Source organism: Thermobia domestica, chromosome 14, assembly GCF_964235325.1.
Source record: "Thermobia domestica chromosome 14, izTheDome1.hap1.1, whole genome shotgun sequence".
NCBI classification, from domain to species: domain Eukaryota; kingdom Metazoa; phylum Arthropoda; class Insecta; order Zygentoma; family Lepismatidae; genus Thermobia; species Thermobia domestica.
The window spans coordinates 120,201,433-120,219,694 of record NC_137467.1 but is presented as its reverse complement, the minus strand read 5'-3'; the positions used below and the strand labels follow the sequence as shown (position 1 = coordinate 120,219,694).

The following is an 18,262-nucleotide window of genomic DNA, read 5'->3' as shown; positions in this document are numbered from 1 at the left end:
TTTGATTGCTTGTATTACTTCACTTTTCAATATACTGGGTTCTTTTTCTTCAGCATCCATCTCTTCCTCTGCTTCGATCGCAATATCTTTGGGGAGGTTCTTCTGATCATACAGATCTTTTATGTATTCCTCCCAAATTCTAAGGATTCCATGTTGGTCAGTGACCACATGACCTTGTTGATCATTGATTCCAAACGTTCGTATATTTTTGTTAGCTTTCCCTACTAATTCTTGTGCTTTGTGATACATGAGATCATATCGCCGTTGAAGTTCTATTATTTTTTTCACATATCTGTTCCATGTACTTTTCTTTGGCTTTGTCCGTCTCTCTTCTCAATTCATTATTCAGTTTTCTGTATTCATTAATGTCCGTGTTTTTTGCCCTTTGCGTCTTAAGCATCGTTTTAGTTATCCATGGTTTTCTCGGTGCTCTTTCCATACTGCCAATGTTATTGTGGAGTGTGTCTAGTAGAATCTGTTTATTTTTTCCTCAGCCTACCATATCGCCCATTGCAAAGAATCTTTCTTCAATCTCTTCTTTCACATCATTGTCGATTTTTCGTAGTAGGTCTAAGTTCCATTTTTGATTTCTCCTACCATTTTCTTGATCGACTTTAACCAGGTTTGCACTTCCGCCACTAGGAGATTGTGATCCGAATCAATGTCCGCTCCCGGTAGTGTCTTCACGTCTCGTTCACTATTCCTGAAACGTTGCTTGACAAAAATGTAATCGATTTGATAGCATTTGTTATCTCCTGAACTTTTCCATATGTACAGCTTTTCTTTCTTTCTTTTTCTTTCTTAAACCACGTGTTCATGTTGCTTACAGAAGTCGATAAGCATTTGACTCCGTTCGCTTCTTCTACCTGGTCCAAATGGTCCCACTACCTTATTCACAGCTCGTGTTACGCTGTTAGTCTCCCATTACTATGGCGTTGATCTTACCTCTTCCTTCCTGATGCAATATATCACTAATCTCATCATACATGACTTCATTGTCATCATGGTCTGTTGTTGGCAGTACACTTATATTATCACAATATCCACTGGTTTTGCACGTAGTTTTACAAGCGGTCACTGCAGCATTCCACTTTGGTTACACTTCTTGCTACTTAGTTCTTCATTGCTATCGCGACACCATTCTCAGCCCTAACGCCACCCGAATAGAATATTCTGTAATTTCCTGATATAATCTCACCTTTTCCTGCTCATCTCACTTCACTCAAGCCCACTATGTCCACTTTACATTTGTCCATTTCCACTTTTAAGTTTTCAAGTTTACCTGCACGTCGTGGAGTTCGTACGTTCCAGATTCCCATGCTGAAACGAAAGTTATTATTTCCTCCTTTGATGATTCTTCCCTGAGTAGTCCCTACCAGGAGATCCGAACGGGAGATTATTTTACCTCCGGAATGTTTTACCTCAGGGAGAAGCATCATTTCATTTTTCTATTCTCCTTCGTCCCTCCTGGGGAAAAAAGATAATGTGGTAGTTTTCCCTTTCCCTTTCCACACCTTCATGCCGTTCACCTTGTGGTTCATCTACCTTTTAGGACAATTCCCTTCCTAAGGACAGGAAGGTGCCCTGACCTCCATCCGCTTATCTGCCCTCCAAGAAGTCCGTTGGCACTTGGCAGAGGCTGACTCCTTATCCCGGGAGTCGGCCGGTCCCCACCTATGTTGCCGCCAAAGACGTTACCTGCTTTCTCTCGCGAGGAGGTGTAGGTTGGGAATCTCCCGACGTTTAGGATGATACCCGAAGGCTTTCCTCAAACTTCTCCACTACTTGCGTTGCAAAAATATTAACTTATTGTTTCAGAACTTTTCTGCCTTAAAACAGCATATGAAAATAATAATAATAACTTTGGATAGAATTTCGCAGTTGTCCAAGATTTTTTCGTGTCCTGCTTGTTGATTTTGAGTTTTTATTTTTGTTCTGACAACGGAATCTGAACTGCTTCGAAAATTATGATGATATTGTTTAAAAGCTATTGAGATATAGGTGCTAATTACAGTTCCTGTCCGTTTTAATTTTTTAATGACATAATTATTATCTTTGCAGGTTGATGAGCGAACAAGAGCTCAGATGTTCAAGCTACGTCAAACATGGGAACAGGTATTCCCAGAAAGAAAACTTTATGCTATTGACGTCCGAGTTAATGCCATAGATCCTGCGTGGCCAATTACACCTCTGCCAGTGCCTATGCAGAGAGCCAGCATTCATGTTAATCCGTTGTTCCTCTCCAAGGTAAGTGACTTTTGTCACAATGTTTGTGTAGTACTAAATTTGGTGATAGCAGTTTTATGGCAATTAGCGACTGTAGTAATTGATCTATGTGCAGCAGCTACATATGGGCGTGTATTAACATTTACGGAAGCCATGAAAATGTAGTCATGTCAACTAGTTATCCATCTAGAGGCAGTTTTATACAGTGCACGATTTTTTTCTCGTGACGGTAAATGCAAATAGCACATTATTCAGGTTGCACGTCCTACATGTTAAGTAGCCTGCAGGACTACATAGTGACACAAAACTAAATACCTACGAAACTTCGACGTAACGTTAACTTTCGTTTTATTGTCGCCTTCGTGATGAAACTTTGCTGATGAAATAGTATGCTCCTGGAAAGCTGAGCAGTGAATTAGTTGTATATTTAGTTGCCATATACCGTATTTCATAACTAATATACATATTGTCTCCAGTGTGTTTGCTTTCAGTCCATCCCTTACTTCTTTCGCTCTTTATGAGGAATCAAAATACGAAAAATCAGTGCTTTTGAAAATTAGTAATGTGCTTCATATGAAACGCTGTGAAAAACTTCTTCCCTAAATCTTTCTTCAATGGGGGAAATCCCTTTTCAGCTGTTTATGATATCATAATCTGCGCTTGGAAATTCTTGAGCGCCTCTACAATGAAAACAAAACTATAAAATGTATTTCGAAATCTGATTTAAATCCAACCAATGATGTTGAATAGAGTTGAACCGAATTCAGAAGTTCCCAGTGTACAAGGCTTTGCGAGACAGCCTCTGTTGCCGAGACGAGCCGAGTTCGACCACCAAATATAGCAAGCTTTATCCCTTAGAGGCTACTTGCTTATCAAATTTTGAGATCCGGCCAGTACAAGAATAAAATATTGTATATACACCTGAAGTGAAACTATAACGTATACGGGATTCTAGACCTACGAAATCTGAACTTTTGGACTGTTAGAGCACCTGTTTGAAAAGAAAGTAAAATTCTCCAGCCTGAATTTTGCATCAGTCAAATTCCATACTATAAAGATATGCCCATAAATTTCACAAACTCATAAAACACCGTTCCCGAAACGTAGGGGTATTCTTTCCAGAACAAAATGAAATAATAGTCAGTAGTAAGCAGAAGTACAAAAAAATATAGTATTTTGTGTATATTTGTGATAAATATACGCCTGAAGTACTATTTTAATGAAATGACGCAACGACAAACGTAATAACTTGATGAAACTTCAATGAGTTTTTAGTGCATAGTTAGTTTCTTTAAAGTTTATTTTTAATAGTGGTAACAACAGCTCATTAAACTCGACGTAACAACTAAATTAAAAGAAAGTACATAAAACAATTATCACATACCCATTTCATTTTACAATTAATAAATTTTACGGCGATTTGAAATCGAGTGTATAAAATTTGTTAGAACTTACCGAGGGGCTACGAACAATCGAAAGTTGCAATTAATTCTGCTAGTATTTGGGAAATTCTCGTCTTTCATCATCTGTGCCGTTATGAATATGAAGCTTCCTGCTAATTTCATTCATATACGTATTCTTGAAGAGAACAGTGCTTGGTCATAATTACATAATCCAAAAGTTTTAAAATAAAGTTGCAACTCGAGCATAACACTCGAGTTGTCCAGGTTTTATACAGGTCTTCGTCATTAGTTGAAAGAAATGTCTTCGAGGAATTCTATATGAGAAGGTGAGAAAAGTTGAGTATGGAAATAAGGAAATTTAGGTAAGGGTGGGTATTAGGATAAAATTTATGAACCATCACCCCCGCAAGTGACGTAATTCTTTGTCTAACTGGGGAATGTCATTTTGTGGTATTTGAACCATTACATAGCACTATTACATCCAGGAACAAAGTTTGCACATCACACATTAACTTTGAAATAGTCATGTTCGTATTACATAATGTTATGTAGTGTTCATTGCTCCATATTCCAGCGTTGCGTTCATACTTCCTTGTGAGTGAAAGATACTTATCCAGAACTCCTAATGTGCTCTAACTTCTGTTAGCAACTTTCGTTTAGTTTTATTGTTACAGTAAATTTTATTAACATGTAAGTTTGATATCTTACTAAAGCTCAATCGTATCTTCAGCAGTTGTTTTTACAATTCCTCCTGTTAAAAATATTTGCGTACTGATTACCTCGAACTTCTGAGTTTGTGTTAATAATATATGTTACTGCTGTGCGGAAGTTCTCCATTAAATATACAATTACAATTATATTCATGCATACACGTAGAATTGACTCACTTTGTTAACCACAGAATACATACTTGCCTGCATTGTAGAAGAACTAACAACCTTCAGAAAGTTATTGAACTGATAGAACTTCACATACTCGTGAATGCGCCCTTCGTGACCAAGTGGTAGCCTGCGTGATTTCAAATTACATCACAGGTATACCACTAAGCACCGTAGAAATAAATTTTATGTAATCTGGAAACTGAAAAGGAACGGTAAGCTTCAGTCATCGATACATTTGAACTCACTTTTTTTCATTCCTTTATACAGGGCAGCTTCTGGAGTTTTTCCTTTTACCTTTTGTTTCATGATTCTGTTACGATTTCTTCCTGAATTTAGACTGTATTTTGATGAATAATACGATATGGAAATCTGATTGTGTGGGTGTGGGTGTGTACTCAAACGAAGGAATTCTTATCCTTTTACGATCTCGAGCACCCATTCCGCCAATTCTCCTTACACATAAGATTAGTGCTTGTGACGACCATTACACACTCTCCCTTCGTGTCGCGAACAATTTTGTTAAATGATATTACGGTCGTTTAAGATTTTAGTATGCGTAGATTTTGAGGGACTGTTTTCATCGAAGCAAATTAAAGTTGTTGCTTACATTCCACTCCGCCTCCATAGATCATGCTCGCTGGAATGGTTACTGGTGTGGGCCAGTGCACCACATCACAGTTTCCTCTGCAGCAGACTTCGTTGCAGCGTTACCAGAGGTTCCACTTCTGTTAGCGGGCTTTCTAGAGGCCATTTACCGTGTGAACCCAAAGTAACCCCAGCGTACCGTATGAGCATGATTTTCACTGCTTGAAAAGCACAGTAATCCACGTTCCTGCATATTTCTGTCAGCAGATATATTGCCCAAGTTCATGGTTCTTGATGCCTTATTTTACTTGAAGCATATCGTGGTTGTTACACTGGGACGTTAAACCACATTTAACGTGTGGTGCAGCTTGTATTAGTCGCGGAATTGAAGCTTGTAAATAGTTTCCAGAGGAATAGTGGACCATTGTTCATACAGTGCAGGACTAAGTTGTATCGGTGATCATGGTGGAAAAAATTACTCCGTACTCGCTGCTCTGAAACAGATCATAGATGTTCGTTTCGGTGATTGAGGAGGCGAGGAGTGTGTTTCTAAAACCATGCTTGAATATATTTGAAAATACCTTTCGTCATTACGATGCATATTTAAATCAAAATGAATAGAAGAAAATTCAGCTCGACCCAAGTGCTTTGTTTATAAGAGCGAATTTCAGACGGTGCAGCCGTTATTCTTCGCTAAAAAATTAAACCTCTTTTCCCCTAGAATATGAATTTCAGTTAAAGTTAAATTGTAAGAACCTAGGTTGACCCAAGTGCTGAGTGTTTAAAAGGTCAATTTAACGGTATCACCATTTCCTCAATTTCATTATTCTATGAATACAAAATCGGAAATTTAAAATATTTTCGAAACTGCCTCTCTCCTTTCCTAAAAGTGGATTTTCTAAAACACTGGACCACTTATTTTTAAGGAGGAGTTTTATATACGTAAAGATGAAGGGCTCGTGAAATACTCTTATCTTTGGCGTACGTTTTTAATTCCCTTTCATAATACGCAGTTTAATGAAAGTGCCATGACCCAAGCGAAGTACTGCTGAATCCGTGATGTAACAACGTCGATTTCTTTTCTTATATATAGTTATTCCATATCAGTTCACCGAGAAAAATGTGAAAATGACATTCACCGATTCAGATTTTCATGAAACTTGGTACAACTGTTAGGACCAACAAGTTAGTAACAGATTTATAATTTTTCTTTAGGCTGTACTGTTTCTGAGATTTGTCAGTTTGAGGAAATTACTTATAACTATTTACGTGCGCTTGCTTGTGAGTACTGTGCTGTAGGGTAAACATTCTAAGTGAATGACTAATTACCAACCAAAATACGTAGCATATAAAGGAGACAGTTTCATCAACCTTACGCATGTACAAAGTATACTAAAAATTAAATATTATTCAGTTGAAAAAATTTTTGTGTGCAATTTACAAACAGAAAATTAGTTGTATAATGAACGGACATAAGTCTTATTTCATTTTTGTTTCATAATGAAGCTGAAAGTACGCCCGAAAATTTTATGAAATAAAAATAATGGATTTTCGAATCACTAGGAGCCTATAATTAGTTAAGTTTTTAACGGCTTACTCAAAAACAGTTTGAGGTAAATAATCTGGAATCTCTCTTATAATTAGAGAAGTGTTTGAGGAATTCAGAGGAAATTATGGATATGGGTAAAAGGCGTACAGGCTGCGTAATAGGAATGTTTGAACATCATGGCGGCAATCTGTGTTCAAAATTCTGAAGAAAAAAATGAGCATTTCGAAAATAATGCGTTCCCTAATTAGCTGTTTCATTTGTTCTGGGTTCACACTACCTTGAAAGTTAGGAAAATTAAAATGATTCAGCAAAAGTTGTAGAAATACTTCAAGATACGCCAAAAGTGAAGGGAAATTGCTGTATATTTGCAGAAACATTTGAGATTTTTTTGTAACTGTACGCAACATATAAAGAACACCTAAAGAATCAAAATAGATTTTAAAAAAGATGAAAAAGGCTAATTCTCTGTAGAAATAGAGAGACTAAAGGAGTGTGGTAAAACTTGAAGCTTTGAAAGAACTGCAACAAACTAAAAAATTCAAATTCGTTTTTACTAGTGGTGGGCAAAAAGTTGTTTTTTCAGTTTCCGGTTTTTAGGAAAACCGAAACCTGTTTTCGGCGAAGCCGGCTTTTCTTCAAAACCGGTTCGGTTTTCTTCAAAACTGGTTTCGAGTTTGCTCCAAAAAACGCTTCGGTTTTCTCAAACATTTTCAGTTTTTCACCGAAACCGGTTTCATTTTTCCTAAACTGATTCTTTCTCACCAGAATAGTGCTTCGTTGTTCTCCAGAAACATATTCCGTTTCCACAGAAATAGTTTTATCTGTTTCCGAAAACCGTTTTCAGGTTTTAACATGTGTCGAGAACACGTATGAAAGCTCAAAAACGTGTAAATTCTCATAAAAAGAAGTGTAAACCGAAACCGATATGCCTAAAAACCAATATGTTTAAAAAGAAAACTGCTTTTCTTGTAAACGGATCCGGTTTTCGAAAGCCAACGAAACTCTACTCTGAGAAACCGAAATGGGTTTCGGTGGGGAAACCGAACCAGTTTTGAAAAAAAACGAAATGCCGGTTTTTCGGATTTCGATTTTTCTTGAAACCGGTTTCCAGTTTCTATAAAAACTGGTTTTGTCCATTTCTAGTTTTTACCTGATCTAAAAAATATTGCTGTAAAGCGGAAACTATAAAAGCGATAAACTTACGCAGTGTCATGAAAACGTTTGATTAATAACTTATCGTATGCAAAATTAGTTACCGATTCATTTGGACGTTGAACACGTTCGTGTAATTGATCTATATTCAAATGGAGAGAGAATTTTCCAAATTCTTTAATGACACAATCCGTTAACTAATCGTATGAAAACTGAGGAATGTGTCTATGCTCGGAAAATATCTTAAACCAATTTCGAAAGTCTCCCCGGAATGCGAAAGGTAACATATCCTTTTTCTTTTCGTCCCAAGAATTGATATTGGGAATATCATCATACTCATCGAGAAAGTTCCTAATATCGTCCGTTGTTCTTACATCATTGCGAGGGAGTGGATACGTTTCTCTAGATATTTGCAATTGAAGGTTTCTTACTATGTCAGAACTTCTTTGACTGTAAGCTGTCGGACTTTTCGCTGATGTAGTGTTTAAGGCCATGATTGCATTCCAACGCGTGTTGTATGTATGACATGTGTGTTTGTGTAAGAACATATTTCTTTTCTTTATCTTGAAAACTTCGATTTTAATATTGTTCAATAATTGGCCTAGTTCATCAACCAGCGTGAAAAATAGTCTAATAAACTTTCAACGCTAAACATGTCAAAAATCTAACCATATATTTTCTATAACCTAATGCAATAAAGCAACAAATGTGTATACACCATTTCGTAACTAGAAGAAAGAAAAAAAACACGGAGAAAGAAAGAAAAAACGAAAAAAAGTATCAATTAACTTAAAATTTTTTACACTCAGTATTGAACCCAGATCCCTACAGGTTCATTAAGACACTTCTACCATGTTATTCTGTAAATAATACTAAACACTGGAGTGTCAACTGAGAATCGAACCGATTGTAGATTCTCAATCTATATAAATCGTAGGTTGATTTCTTACAGAATATTGCGAGAGATAGACATGAATTGAAAAGAATAGAAAACTGATGATGATAAAGAGGTTTTAATTTCATTACTTGTTTTCATAACATGTATAAAGGCTGTATTTGAGTTACGAAGCAAGGAATTTGAAACCATTTGAAAAGGTTAATATGAAAAGGCATTATATTGTTTATTGTGGTAGTTGAAGTAAATTTCGAAAGCTCCACTTTTTCTCAACTTGCGTAACTTGCAGAGGAATGGCAAGTCTAGAGCTGAAGTGTAGACTTGAAGTGTGTTGACTTAGTATAGATGGTCCTTTTTATATAAAACTGCGCAATTCAATCTGGATGCCTTTCATATTTCCTTACCTAGAAATTCCACATGTATGTCTGGTATGATAAAATAACTTTTAGGTCTGTCTTAAGGAACCAGATTATGTTTTGGAAACAACCCTGACCTAATTCGTTCAATTCAAACAGTTGATATTTTGAACTCAAACGAGCCTTGAATTGTTTGTATAAGTTCATTAAAAATTAAATATTTACAATAATTTTGTGATTTTAAAATTTAGTACATTACAATGTATATGCACTTAGAAAATGAACTGGAAAACAATGTGCCTTAAACATATTCAATATATAGTTCCATTGATACACCTTTGGCCTTCAGAAAGTGTTGAGTACTAAACACTGACTTCGCACAACTTCCTTGTCACTGTAGTACATTATCCCAGATCCTTTTGTGATATGGTTAGTGGCATGAGCGATGACCTTACATATAGGATGATATGCCCATTTTATGAAACGATCTAGCAGGGCCATACAGATGTGTGAATTTAACTTTCACATCTCCTTCATGCTTAGAGAACACTAATAATAAAAAGAAAGAAAAAGAAATAAGTGTGGTGATCATAAACGCATGCCATGTATAAGTTGGTACTGATATGACATCGCACATATAGGTTGCCGTTCGCAAGAGAAATCGACAAGAATGTCAGTTTTCATCTGAACTAATCCACTTTACCTTGATAAAATCCACATACAGCGGGATAAAATCATGAGATCCTCGTGTTCCGGGTAATGTTACGACTCCAGCGGCCTCGGCTGTCACCACCGAGCTGAACCGAGAAGTGAGTCGAGTCAACAGCTCACCCAACCGAGCCAGCTCGAGCCAATGGCTCACCCGAGCCGATCCGGTTGATATCACTACAAAGGAGGGGCAAGAAAACCATGGCCCTACTCACCTGAACCGATTAAAACTACTAAATACTGCATAAATCCATTAATTCTTCGAAATAGCTATATTAGAATTTAGCGAGTTGGAAATTTACACCTGACTTTACAAGGACTTTGTTTCGGAACTGTCCTCTTCACAGCTGAATCAAGGATTTCTTTAGGAGAGGCCAGATACAAGAACCGCTAAGCCGGTCATAAAGTCACTTCCATAAAAGTAACATCCGATCTAACCTCTAGTGACCAAACTCGATTTATGTGAATATGTTGAATGAAACGTGCCTACTCGAACGGTGCAAATTTGTTTAAATGAGTCAGCTTACAGCTTAGTTTCCCACAGAGCCGAGCTCAGAAAGACCGCTTACATATCATGTCTACCGAGCCGATGGTGCACCTCAGCCAAGCCGAACTGAGCTGATGTCCCACCTGAGCCGAGCCATACTGAGATGATGGCTCACCTGAGACTAGTCGAACCGAGCCGATGGCTCATCGCAACCGAATCGGCTCGAACCGAGCTGAGCCGATGGCTCACTACAACCGAGCCGGTTCGAGCCGATGGCTCAGCTGAGTTGAACCGAGCCAGGGACTCATTCCAGTCGAGCCGGCTCGAGCTGTTGGCTCAGTTGAACCGAGCCGAGCCGGTTGACATAACTAATCCCGGGTAGTGTTTTTGTGTCTGAAAAGAGTTCGTTCATTTGCTGGTGCGTTTCTGTAATTATTTCTTCCTTCATAATCCAAAATTTAACACCTACAATTATTGATGTACTAAATTCAAGGACGTGGTCAGCTGTATCTATTACCAATATACCTTTACAGTCTTTCCCGGGCAACCAGACTTTTAGTTGTACGACGAGTGCCATTACATGGAGAGTTCCATGGCCAAGTTGCAAGTACAGAGAGGTAGTGATTGTGATAAAATATTTTGGAAAGTGTTACAGATTTCATATCCTGTATGTTTACAGCACATTCAACATTAAAATGGTTTGTTTTTCACATCTGGAAAGTTTCTCTTCAATGTACTGTGTGATTATTGTGTGTGTCTGATACACAAAGGCAAAATCGTGCTCTCAAGCTCCCTGTTATCAACACATAACACTTTGGGAAGTTGGAGAATGCATCTCATCTTCGTTTTCGAGCGTGGAATCCAGTCATTTCTCTAGTACTCAATATGAATCTTTCACTATAAGTTGACTAAAACGTGACGACAGGGTAGACATTTTCTGAGTTGTAGTAAACATAAATGAAGGAAGAAAATAACTTTTGTGGTGTACAAATACCGCGTGCGTGGGTTTTCTCAGAGTTCTGCCTTTTGTCCCACTTCAATCATTTCGTTATCTCCGTTAGCCTCAGAACATAATCATCTGACGTTAATATATATATATTGGATGGGCATATGCCAGAGTTGTCCAAGCTCACAAAACTTAGTTTTCGAGATATTGAAGGTTATATATATATATATATATATATATATATATATATATATATATATATATATATATACAGGGTGGGCCATTTTAATTAATCCACGGAAATATCTGAAAAATGATAAAACATAGAAAAAATGTTTCAAGTATACGTTATATATTGCTAAGGGGGAAACCCAATTCCGCCAAGAGTACCCCTCCTCGCCCCCCGTAAATGGGGTAACGGGGGGTAACTTTGAAATGTCAAATGGGAACATGGGTCGAGTAATGCCTCGTTCGAAAGGTCTTGGAAAACTAAGTAACGCTGTATCAAAAGATGTTTCATATTGTGCACCGGTTTCAAAATGGCCGCCATAATATGGTTCGGAAACTCCAGTACCCGTAGTGTGAAAATGAATGGAACAAAATTGAAATACGTAAATATCATAGGGCATATCGAACGGTGTGGTCCCTGTGATCCCAGTGGCCTCCCTAAAGGGGTCTTGGGGGCTAACTTCAAAATTTCAAATAGTAACATGAGTCGAGTGGTACCTCGTTCGATAAATCTTGCAAAATCTAACATATTGCAGGAGAAAACGATTGATGTGAAATGGCAGTGTTCTCAAAAGGCCGCCGAAACATAGTATCCGTGTCAGAGAAAAGGTTTAGTACCCGTAGTATGAAAGCGATTGGAGATAAATCAACAAAAGAAAAACTGGAGTAGCTAACTGACGTAAGGCACATCGAGAGGTGTTGTCGGGGTGACTCCAAGGGCCAACTGAAAGGTATCCGGGGCCAACTTGAAAATTTCAAATAGCAGCTTGAAGCGAGTAACATCACGTTACATAGACAAATTAATATCAAACAGCTTCTGTAAGAAAATTTTCGACATGAGACACCATTTTCAAAATGATCGCAAAGACATTGACTGTGTCTAAGAAAAAGTCTAGTGCCCATAGTATGAATACGGTTAGACATAAATGAAAATAACGAAAATTAAATAGGAAAACCACGGAGACGTTCCAAGGCTCGAGAATAATACAACAGAGATAAAATATTAGAGTAAAATTGTCATAATGTATAGAGAGAAATCCAAGCCCTGCAAAATAATCTCTCCCTGCGCTCTGTATGTGAGTGGGGTGGAAAGTAAAGTGAAAGTTCAAACGAGAATTCTACTTTAATTCGTAAAGTAAGGCTAACCTTACAAATAGGTATGGTGTGGTTGAAACATTTGTTTGTAAGGATGACGCTGTAGTGACTAAAAAGAGAGAAACTTTTATGCAATGCGTGCTGGTTATTCAGAAAGCATTTCGGGGATATACGTACACACCGTTTCGTCCCTCAAGCTCACAATATGACATGAATGCTAATAGTTAATCAAAATGTAACTGTGGCCATCCGCGTTAACTTAGTGCATCAATTCTCTATGCATGAAGTCTGTTTTCCAAACAGCATTGGGTAGGTCAAGCGTACGTCCGAACCGTTGTCCGGTCGGACATTGAAATTTTGAAGTTAGCCCACAAGACCCCTTCAGGGAGGCCACTGGAATCACAGGGAGTACATCATTCAATATGCCCTATGATATTTACGTATTTCAATTTTGTTCCATTCATTTACCTTCCATGGTTTTCATACTACGGGTACTGGAGTTTCCGAACCATATCATGGCGGCCATTTTGAAACTGGTGCACAATATGAAACATCTTTTGGTACAGCGTTACTTAGTTTTCCAAGACCTTTCGAACGAGGTATTACTCGACCCATGTTTCCATTTGACATTTCAAAGTTACCCCCATTTACGGGGGGCGGGGAGGGGTATTTTTGGCGGAATTGGTTTTCCCCCTTAGCAATATATAACGTGTACTTGAAACATTTCTTCTATGTTTTATCATTTTTCAGTTATTTCCGTGGATTAATTAAAATGGCCCACCCTGTATATATATATATATATATATATATATATATATATATATATATATATATATATATATATATATATATATATATATATATAAACTAGTAAACTCTGCATACGAAACATTTACTAACAATTTGTGCGTTACAATGAAACTTGAAAAACCAGCTACCCTGAATGAGGTTTTCCTGGGTTTTTCTCATTCACACCAGGCAAATGCCGGGGTGATACCTAACTTGTAGGTCCCAGGCCGCTTTCTTCCTTCTCCAATTCTTTCTTCCTTCCCTTTCTCGGATAGTATGCTCGCCGAAGGACGTCATCCCTCAAAACGTGAAGGACTGAATGGCCTTAGATGCCGAAAGCCCAGAAATCTAAATCCGAAACTTGAAAAAGAAATTAGGAACGGTTAAATCACATCTGACACATCTACAGGGATGGTTAAAGTGTGGTTAATGTTGATTAATTGTACATATCCCATTTTGGCATATTGATAATACAACATGCCAAAATGGTCTATGTACAATTAATTAACATTAACCAACATTAACATAATATAAAATGCCTGAAACCTAACCAAGAAATCCAGAACTACAAGGAATGCAGTTTGTACTAGTTTCTACAACCTAACATTTTGTGTTTAGTTAATGATCTTAGTACCTAAGTTGGAAGCACAGTAAGGTTGCCTTTTATCTTCACATACGAATATCAAGAACAATAATAATAATTAGTTTTATATTCGCAGATGAGGATGAATAGCAATTTGTTCTCTTCCCAACTTACGTACCAAAATGTTGTGTAACCAGAAAGTTAGTTTCGTTTTTGATGGAACACAATTACTGCAAACTAACTATCGCATTACAGTAAATACACTGAGTTTCACACTATCAAATCCAAAGAGAGAAATAACTGCATTGTTAACGAAGTACTAGAAGCTATAGAATATATATATATATATATATATATATATATATATATATATATATATATATATATATATATATATATATATATATATATATATATATATATTCGTCCTCATCAGTACAAGAGCTGCTGCCAGCCAGCTGCAAGTTATTGTAGAAATTGTGAGCATAAGGTGGAATAAATGGCAGTAAACTTGTGAAATCATTCAGTTTCTGTATTGGGATGGGATGACCACTGGGGTACAACACAGGGAAATTGATCCTTAATACGTTCGTTGGCCTATTATCAGACCGTTCTTTGAAACAGACAACGCGAAATTACTCAATAATATTGTGAGAATATTTGAATTCCATTTCCCAAGGATTCTCTGCACTAAATTTCATTTCCTTGATTATAAACCATTGCACTTTGTCTCCATCTGCTGTCGTCTTCCTATTTATCAAAGTTCTTTGTAAGCGTTGTGTTGATATGAAATAGTTCTGTCATTTGTACTAACTCGAACTTCTTTTCTTGTTTAATCCTTGCTTGAAGAATTAGTTCATGCCACCCCTTAGGTTCATGCAATCCTGAGTACGGTTTTACTTTTTTCTGTCACCGAAATCGCTGTCAGGGAGGAAAGAGTGACCTGGTTCTGTAAATTTGTGAATTACCTCACGAATGTTCTTATCAGGTGATTGAACAACATACATCCAGAAAGAAGCAATCGCAAAATTTCTATTCTGACCTCCACATGAATCAGACCATGCAACTAGTTTGCCCTGGATGCAATGAGTTTATGTATTTGAGTAAACAAGACACTATTTCCTGTGGTCCCCGCGATACAACACTCCCATTCCGCACATGCATTGTACCTTTTGTCGTGTTGAAGTCATAAATTCCGAAATTGTAGTATGCAAGTCCTGTAGTAAGTTTAGGTAATTGAAACACTTTCTGTAAATCAAATGACACCACAGTGATGTTTTCCTCCTTACTTCTTCGCTTATGTTCGTTTATCAGCCGCGTTAACTGTTCTACTCAACATTGTGTCCCCACTTTTCGCTGCTTTTTGTTGAATTTCGAAATTATCACAGACTTATCACATATCCTTGTACGGTTTTTAAAGCTCAGATTGAAGTCCCTGCGAAACACCTTTTCATACAATGCTTGACTGGATAACTTTAAAAGATGCACTATTTGCATTATCTTTCACTTTTTCGCCGAACAATCTATACATCAGACTCAATAGCTATCTAAATATTTCCTTGTTGAGTCTTTTCTACAGTAGTGACGGTCACAAGTAGGAAAACTATTAATGTGATCTCTGATAAGTGAAATAGTGTTAGGATCACTTTTGTTGTGCGGTTCATGTTTACCTCTATTGTTACAAATGTCACCAGATTTTGCTTTCATGAGCGCTCTGTGTAGCCTACCATTGCTTATTTGCAGTCTTTAAAAACATTAACTTGCAAACTTTGATGTTTCCCTTATCACTTGGAATAAAAAAAGGTCTAGTGTTCGATTTCCTGTTCTGGGAACCACGTCGGGATTTTTCACTGGTTCACATTTTACATTACCGCAAATAAGGGCTGTTTGTGTCTCCCATGATCCCGAATCATAAAAACATGTGGAGAAATTTCGTTCTTTCCTCCTTCGTTGCTTTCTTGATGCACCTGCTTCTGCATTTATAGTCAAAATCGATGAATTTCTTCCCGTGCACTTTGTCCCACCCCACACTGTTTTTGTATTCCTTACCCTGAGTTCTTCGTTTTCTGATATTTTTCGTCCAGCGTTCCGAGTCATTTCTTCTTTTTCTAATAACTTCTTCTGAAGCAATAGAGGAAAGAATAATATAATATGAATAACAGCAGTGAAATCTTCATAAAGATGTATAAAGATAAATTTGGCTACAGGCACTATGATAGATAATTAAGAGGATAATTAGATAATTAGGGCATTTCATGATCATACAAAACAAATTATCTTCATGTTCGCAAGTAAGCACGCACAACAATCATTTTACCCTATCCATATCTTCAGACTGTACAACTCGAACGGAACCAAATTATTATGGAGAGAAATATTTTCATCAAAGTTCTGGGCGAGATACTCCTACATTACATTCAAAAATTTTCGCGATATCTGAGAATTCAAATGTAATAAAATAGATGTAGTTAGTTTTCCTTGCTTGCTATTTATTATTATTATTACAAAGAGAGGTCCAACAGCCTAGTAACCGAGAAACTTCTTTTGCGCATGAATTTACGTAAAAATTATGGCACGTCTGTGTACGTTAGTGAGTTTGCAATCAGCAGCAATTGATCATACGGCTATTTCGCCTCAAGGATTGCATAAATACTTACGGCAAAGTGGTCTATGTCAAACACACACACAATACATACCTATAAACAATGCTTTTTCAGAAAAAAAAAAAAAAATGTTACAAGTATTTTCTTATGGATGCCAAAAATTAAACACAGGTGACAACTAGGTTTTAATACCTTGCAGACTAGTGTTTATGGTAAAATTTAACATGGACCATTCTGGTATATGATATTTTAATATGTTTTTATACTCCATATCTGTCGGATAATCTGAAGCTATAATGGCTATAAAACATTTAAATTAAAGAGAGATTATTCAACGTACCTGTGTCCGTAGATTCCATCTATCTCTTCGGGACATATTCTGAATCATCTGAGTCAATTATGTCACAATCACTTGTCCACATCACATTGCCATAGCTGATTTTCGTCAGACATAGTGTCTGGGCCATCTACTACTCTAGCCATATTATTTTGCTCACATGGTCCACTGTGGCAAAATCACTTCAGCGTTGCCAACCATATGTCAGAAAAATTTTACCCTTTTATTTTGAAATTAATGCTCATACTGCCTGGCTCATTCTGGCATAAGAAAAAGAGCTTTTTTTTATGTAACAAGCATTCATTAACTCAAAATTGGTGAAAAAGGTAGATAGACTACTCTGGTATATGACCATCCATATATACATATACAAAATGTAACAAAAAGGTCGGGACAGTGGAATATCAAGAGAAATACACTAGCGATTAAAAAATAACGAAACACCTGTCTAATACTTCAAAAAGACCTATTCAACTAACATAAAAATAAGTTGCCCCTTAAGGGGGAAGGGGCAACTTGAAAATTTCAAATGGAAACACCCTATTTTTACTGCAGATTCGGATTCTGCGACCGAAAAGACACAAGTTCTAGTTAAAGTACTTTTTCGTTATCCTTGTAGATGGCACTGTAATCACACTATCATACGTCACCTGACGTTGATAGTGAACTAAATATCTCGAGAAATATACTTGAGATTCAAAAATCACGAAATTCGTATTCAGTATTTTTAAAAGGTGTAGCACAAAATTAAATTGCTTTCATTTATACAGGGTGTTTGAAAAAGAACTCCCTAGTTTTAAGTATAAATTTAATTGGGAAATGAATGAAAACTTACATCAATGAGTACATATCATGAAAGAATTCCTTCAAGTTTTGTTTAATGTTGGTAGACTTCAACGTGGGATCCATTTGTGGCCCTGCACACGTCGAGACGATATTCCACTTCTCGCCACGCATTTACCACCAGTAGGTTTAATTTCATGTAACAGTTGCAATTTGTAGGCGCGCAACTTAAGTCTTTTACGCACATCATACACAGTACCTTCAGGCACTCCTAATTGTAGATTACGTCTGGCCAGTGACTTCTTCGGGCTCCGAACACAAGAAACACGGATCTGTTCATCATCATCTCCAGAAGTTCTCGGTCTACTTGGTGATTTTGCTTTTAAAATACTACCGGTTTCCTGGAAAGACTTTAGCCAATAACGGATAGTTATTGCTGTAGGTGGTTCACCACCATACTGACGTCTAAAATTACGTTACATTGTTATAACTGACTCAGTTTTCACAAGCCAAATAACACACACTGCGCTTTCTGATGCGGAGTACACATTATTGCTGAGTTGCTCTGCACTGGTGCCGTCTCAAGATCAAGCAGACCTGCCAACTGCAGGGGAGCCAAACTTCGAGAGTTGATGAATCAAGCACCACAAACTAGA

At 37.1% G+C, this 18,262-nt stretch overlaps 1 protein-coding gene across 4 annotated transcripts in view; it reads left to right on the top strand.

Annotated features, from left to right (window-relative positions):
* The window catches only part of LOC145670295 (uncharacterized), a 244,463-nt gene that overhangs the window by 62,038 nt on the left and 164,163 nt on the right, over window positions 1-18,262 (top strand). For all 4 annotated transcript variants that reach the window (XM_081738762.1, XM_081738760.1, XM_081738759.1 and 1 more), the window contains exon 3: window positions 2,062-2,247. In XM_081738762.1, coding sequence (XP_081594888.1) covers window positions 2,062-2,247 — 186 coding nt within the window. The remainder of the gene's footprint in view (window positions 1-2,061; window positions 2,248-18,262) is intronic.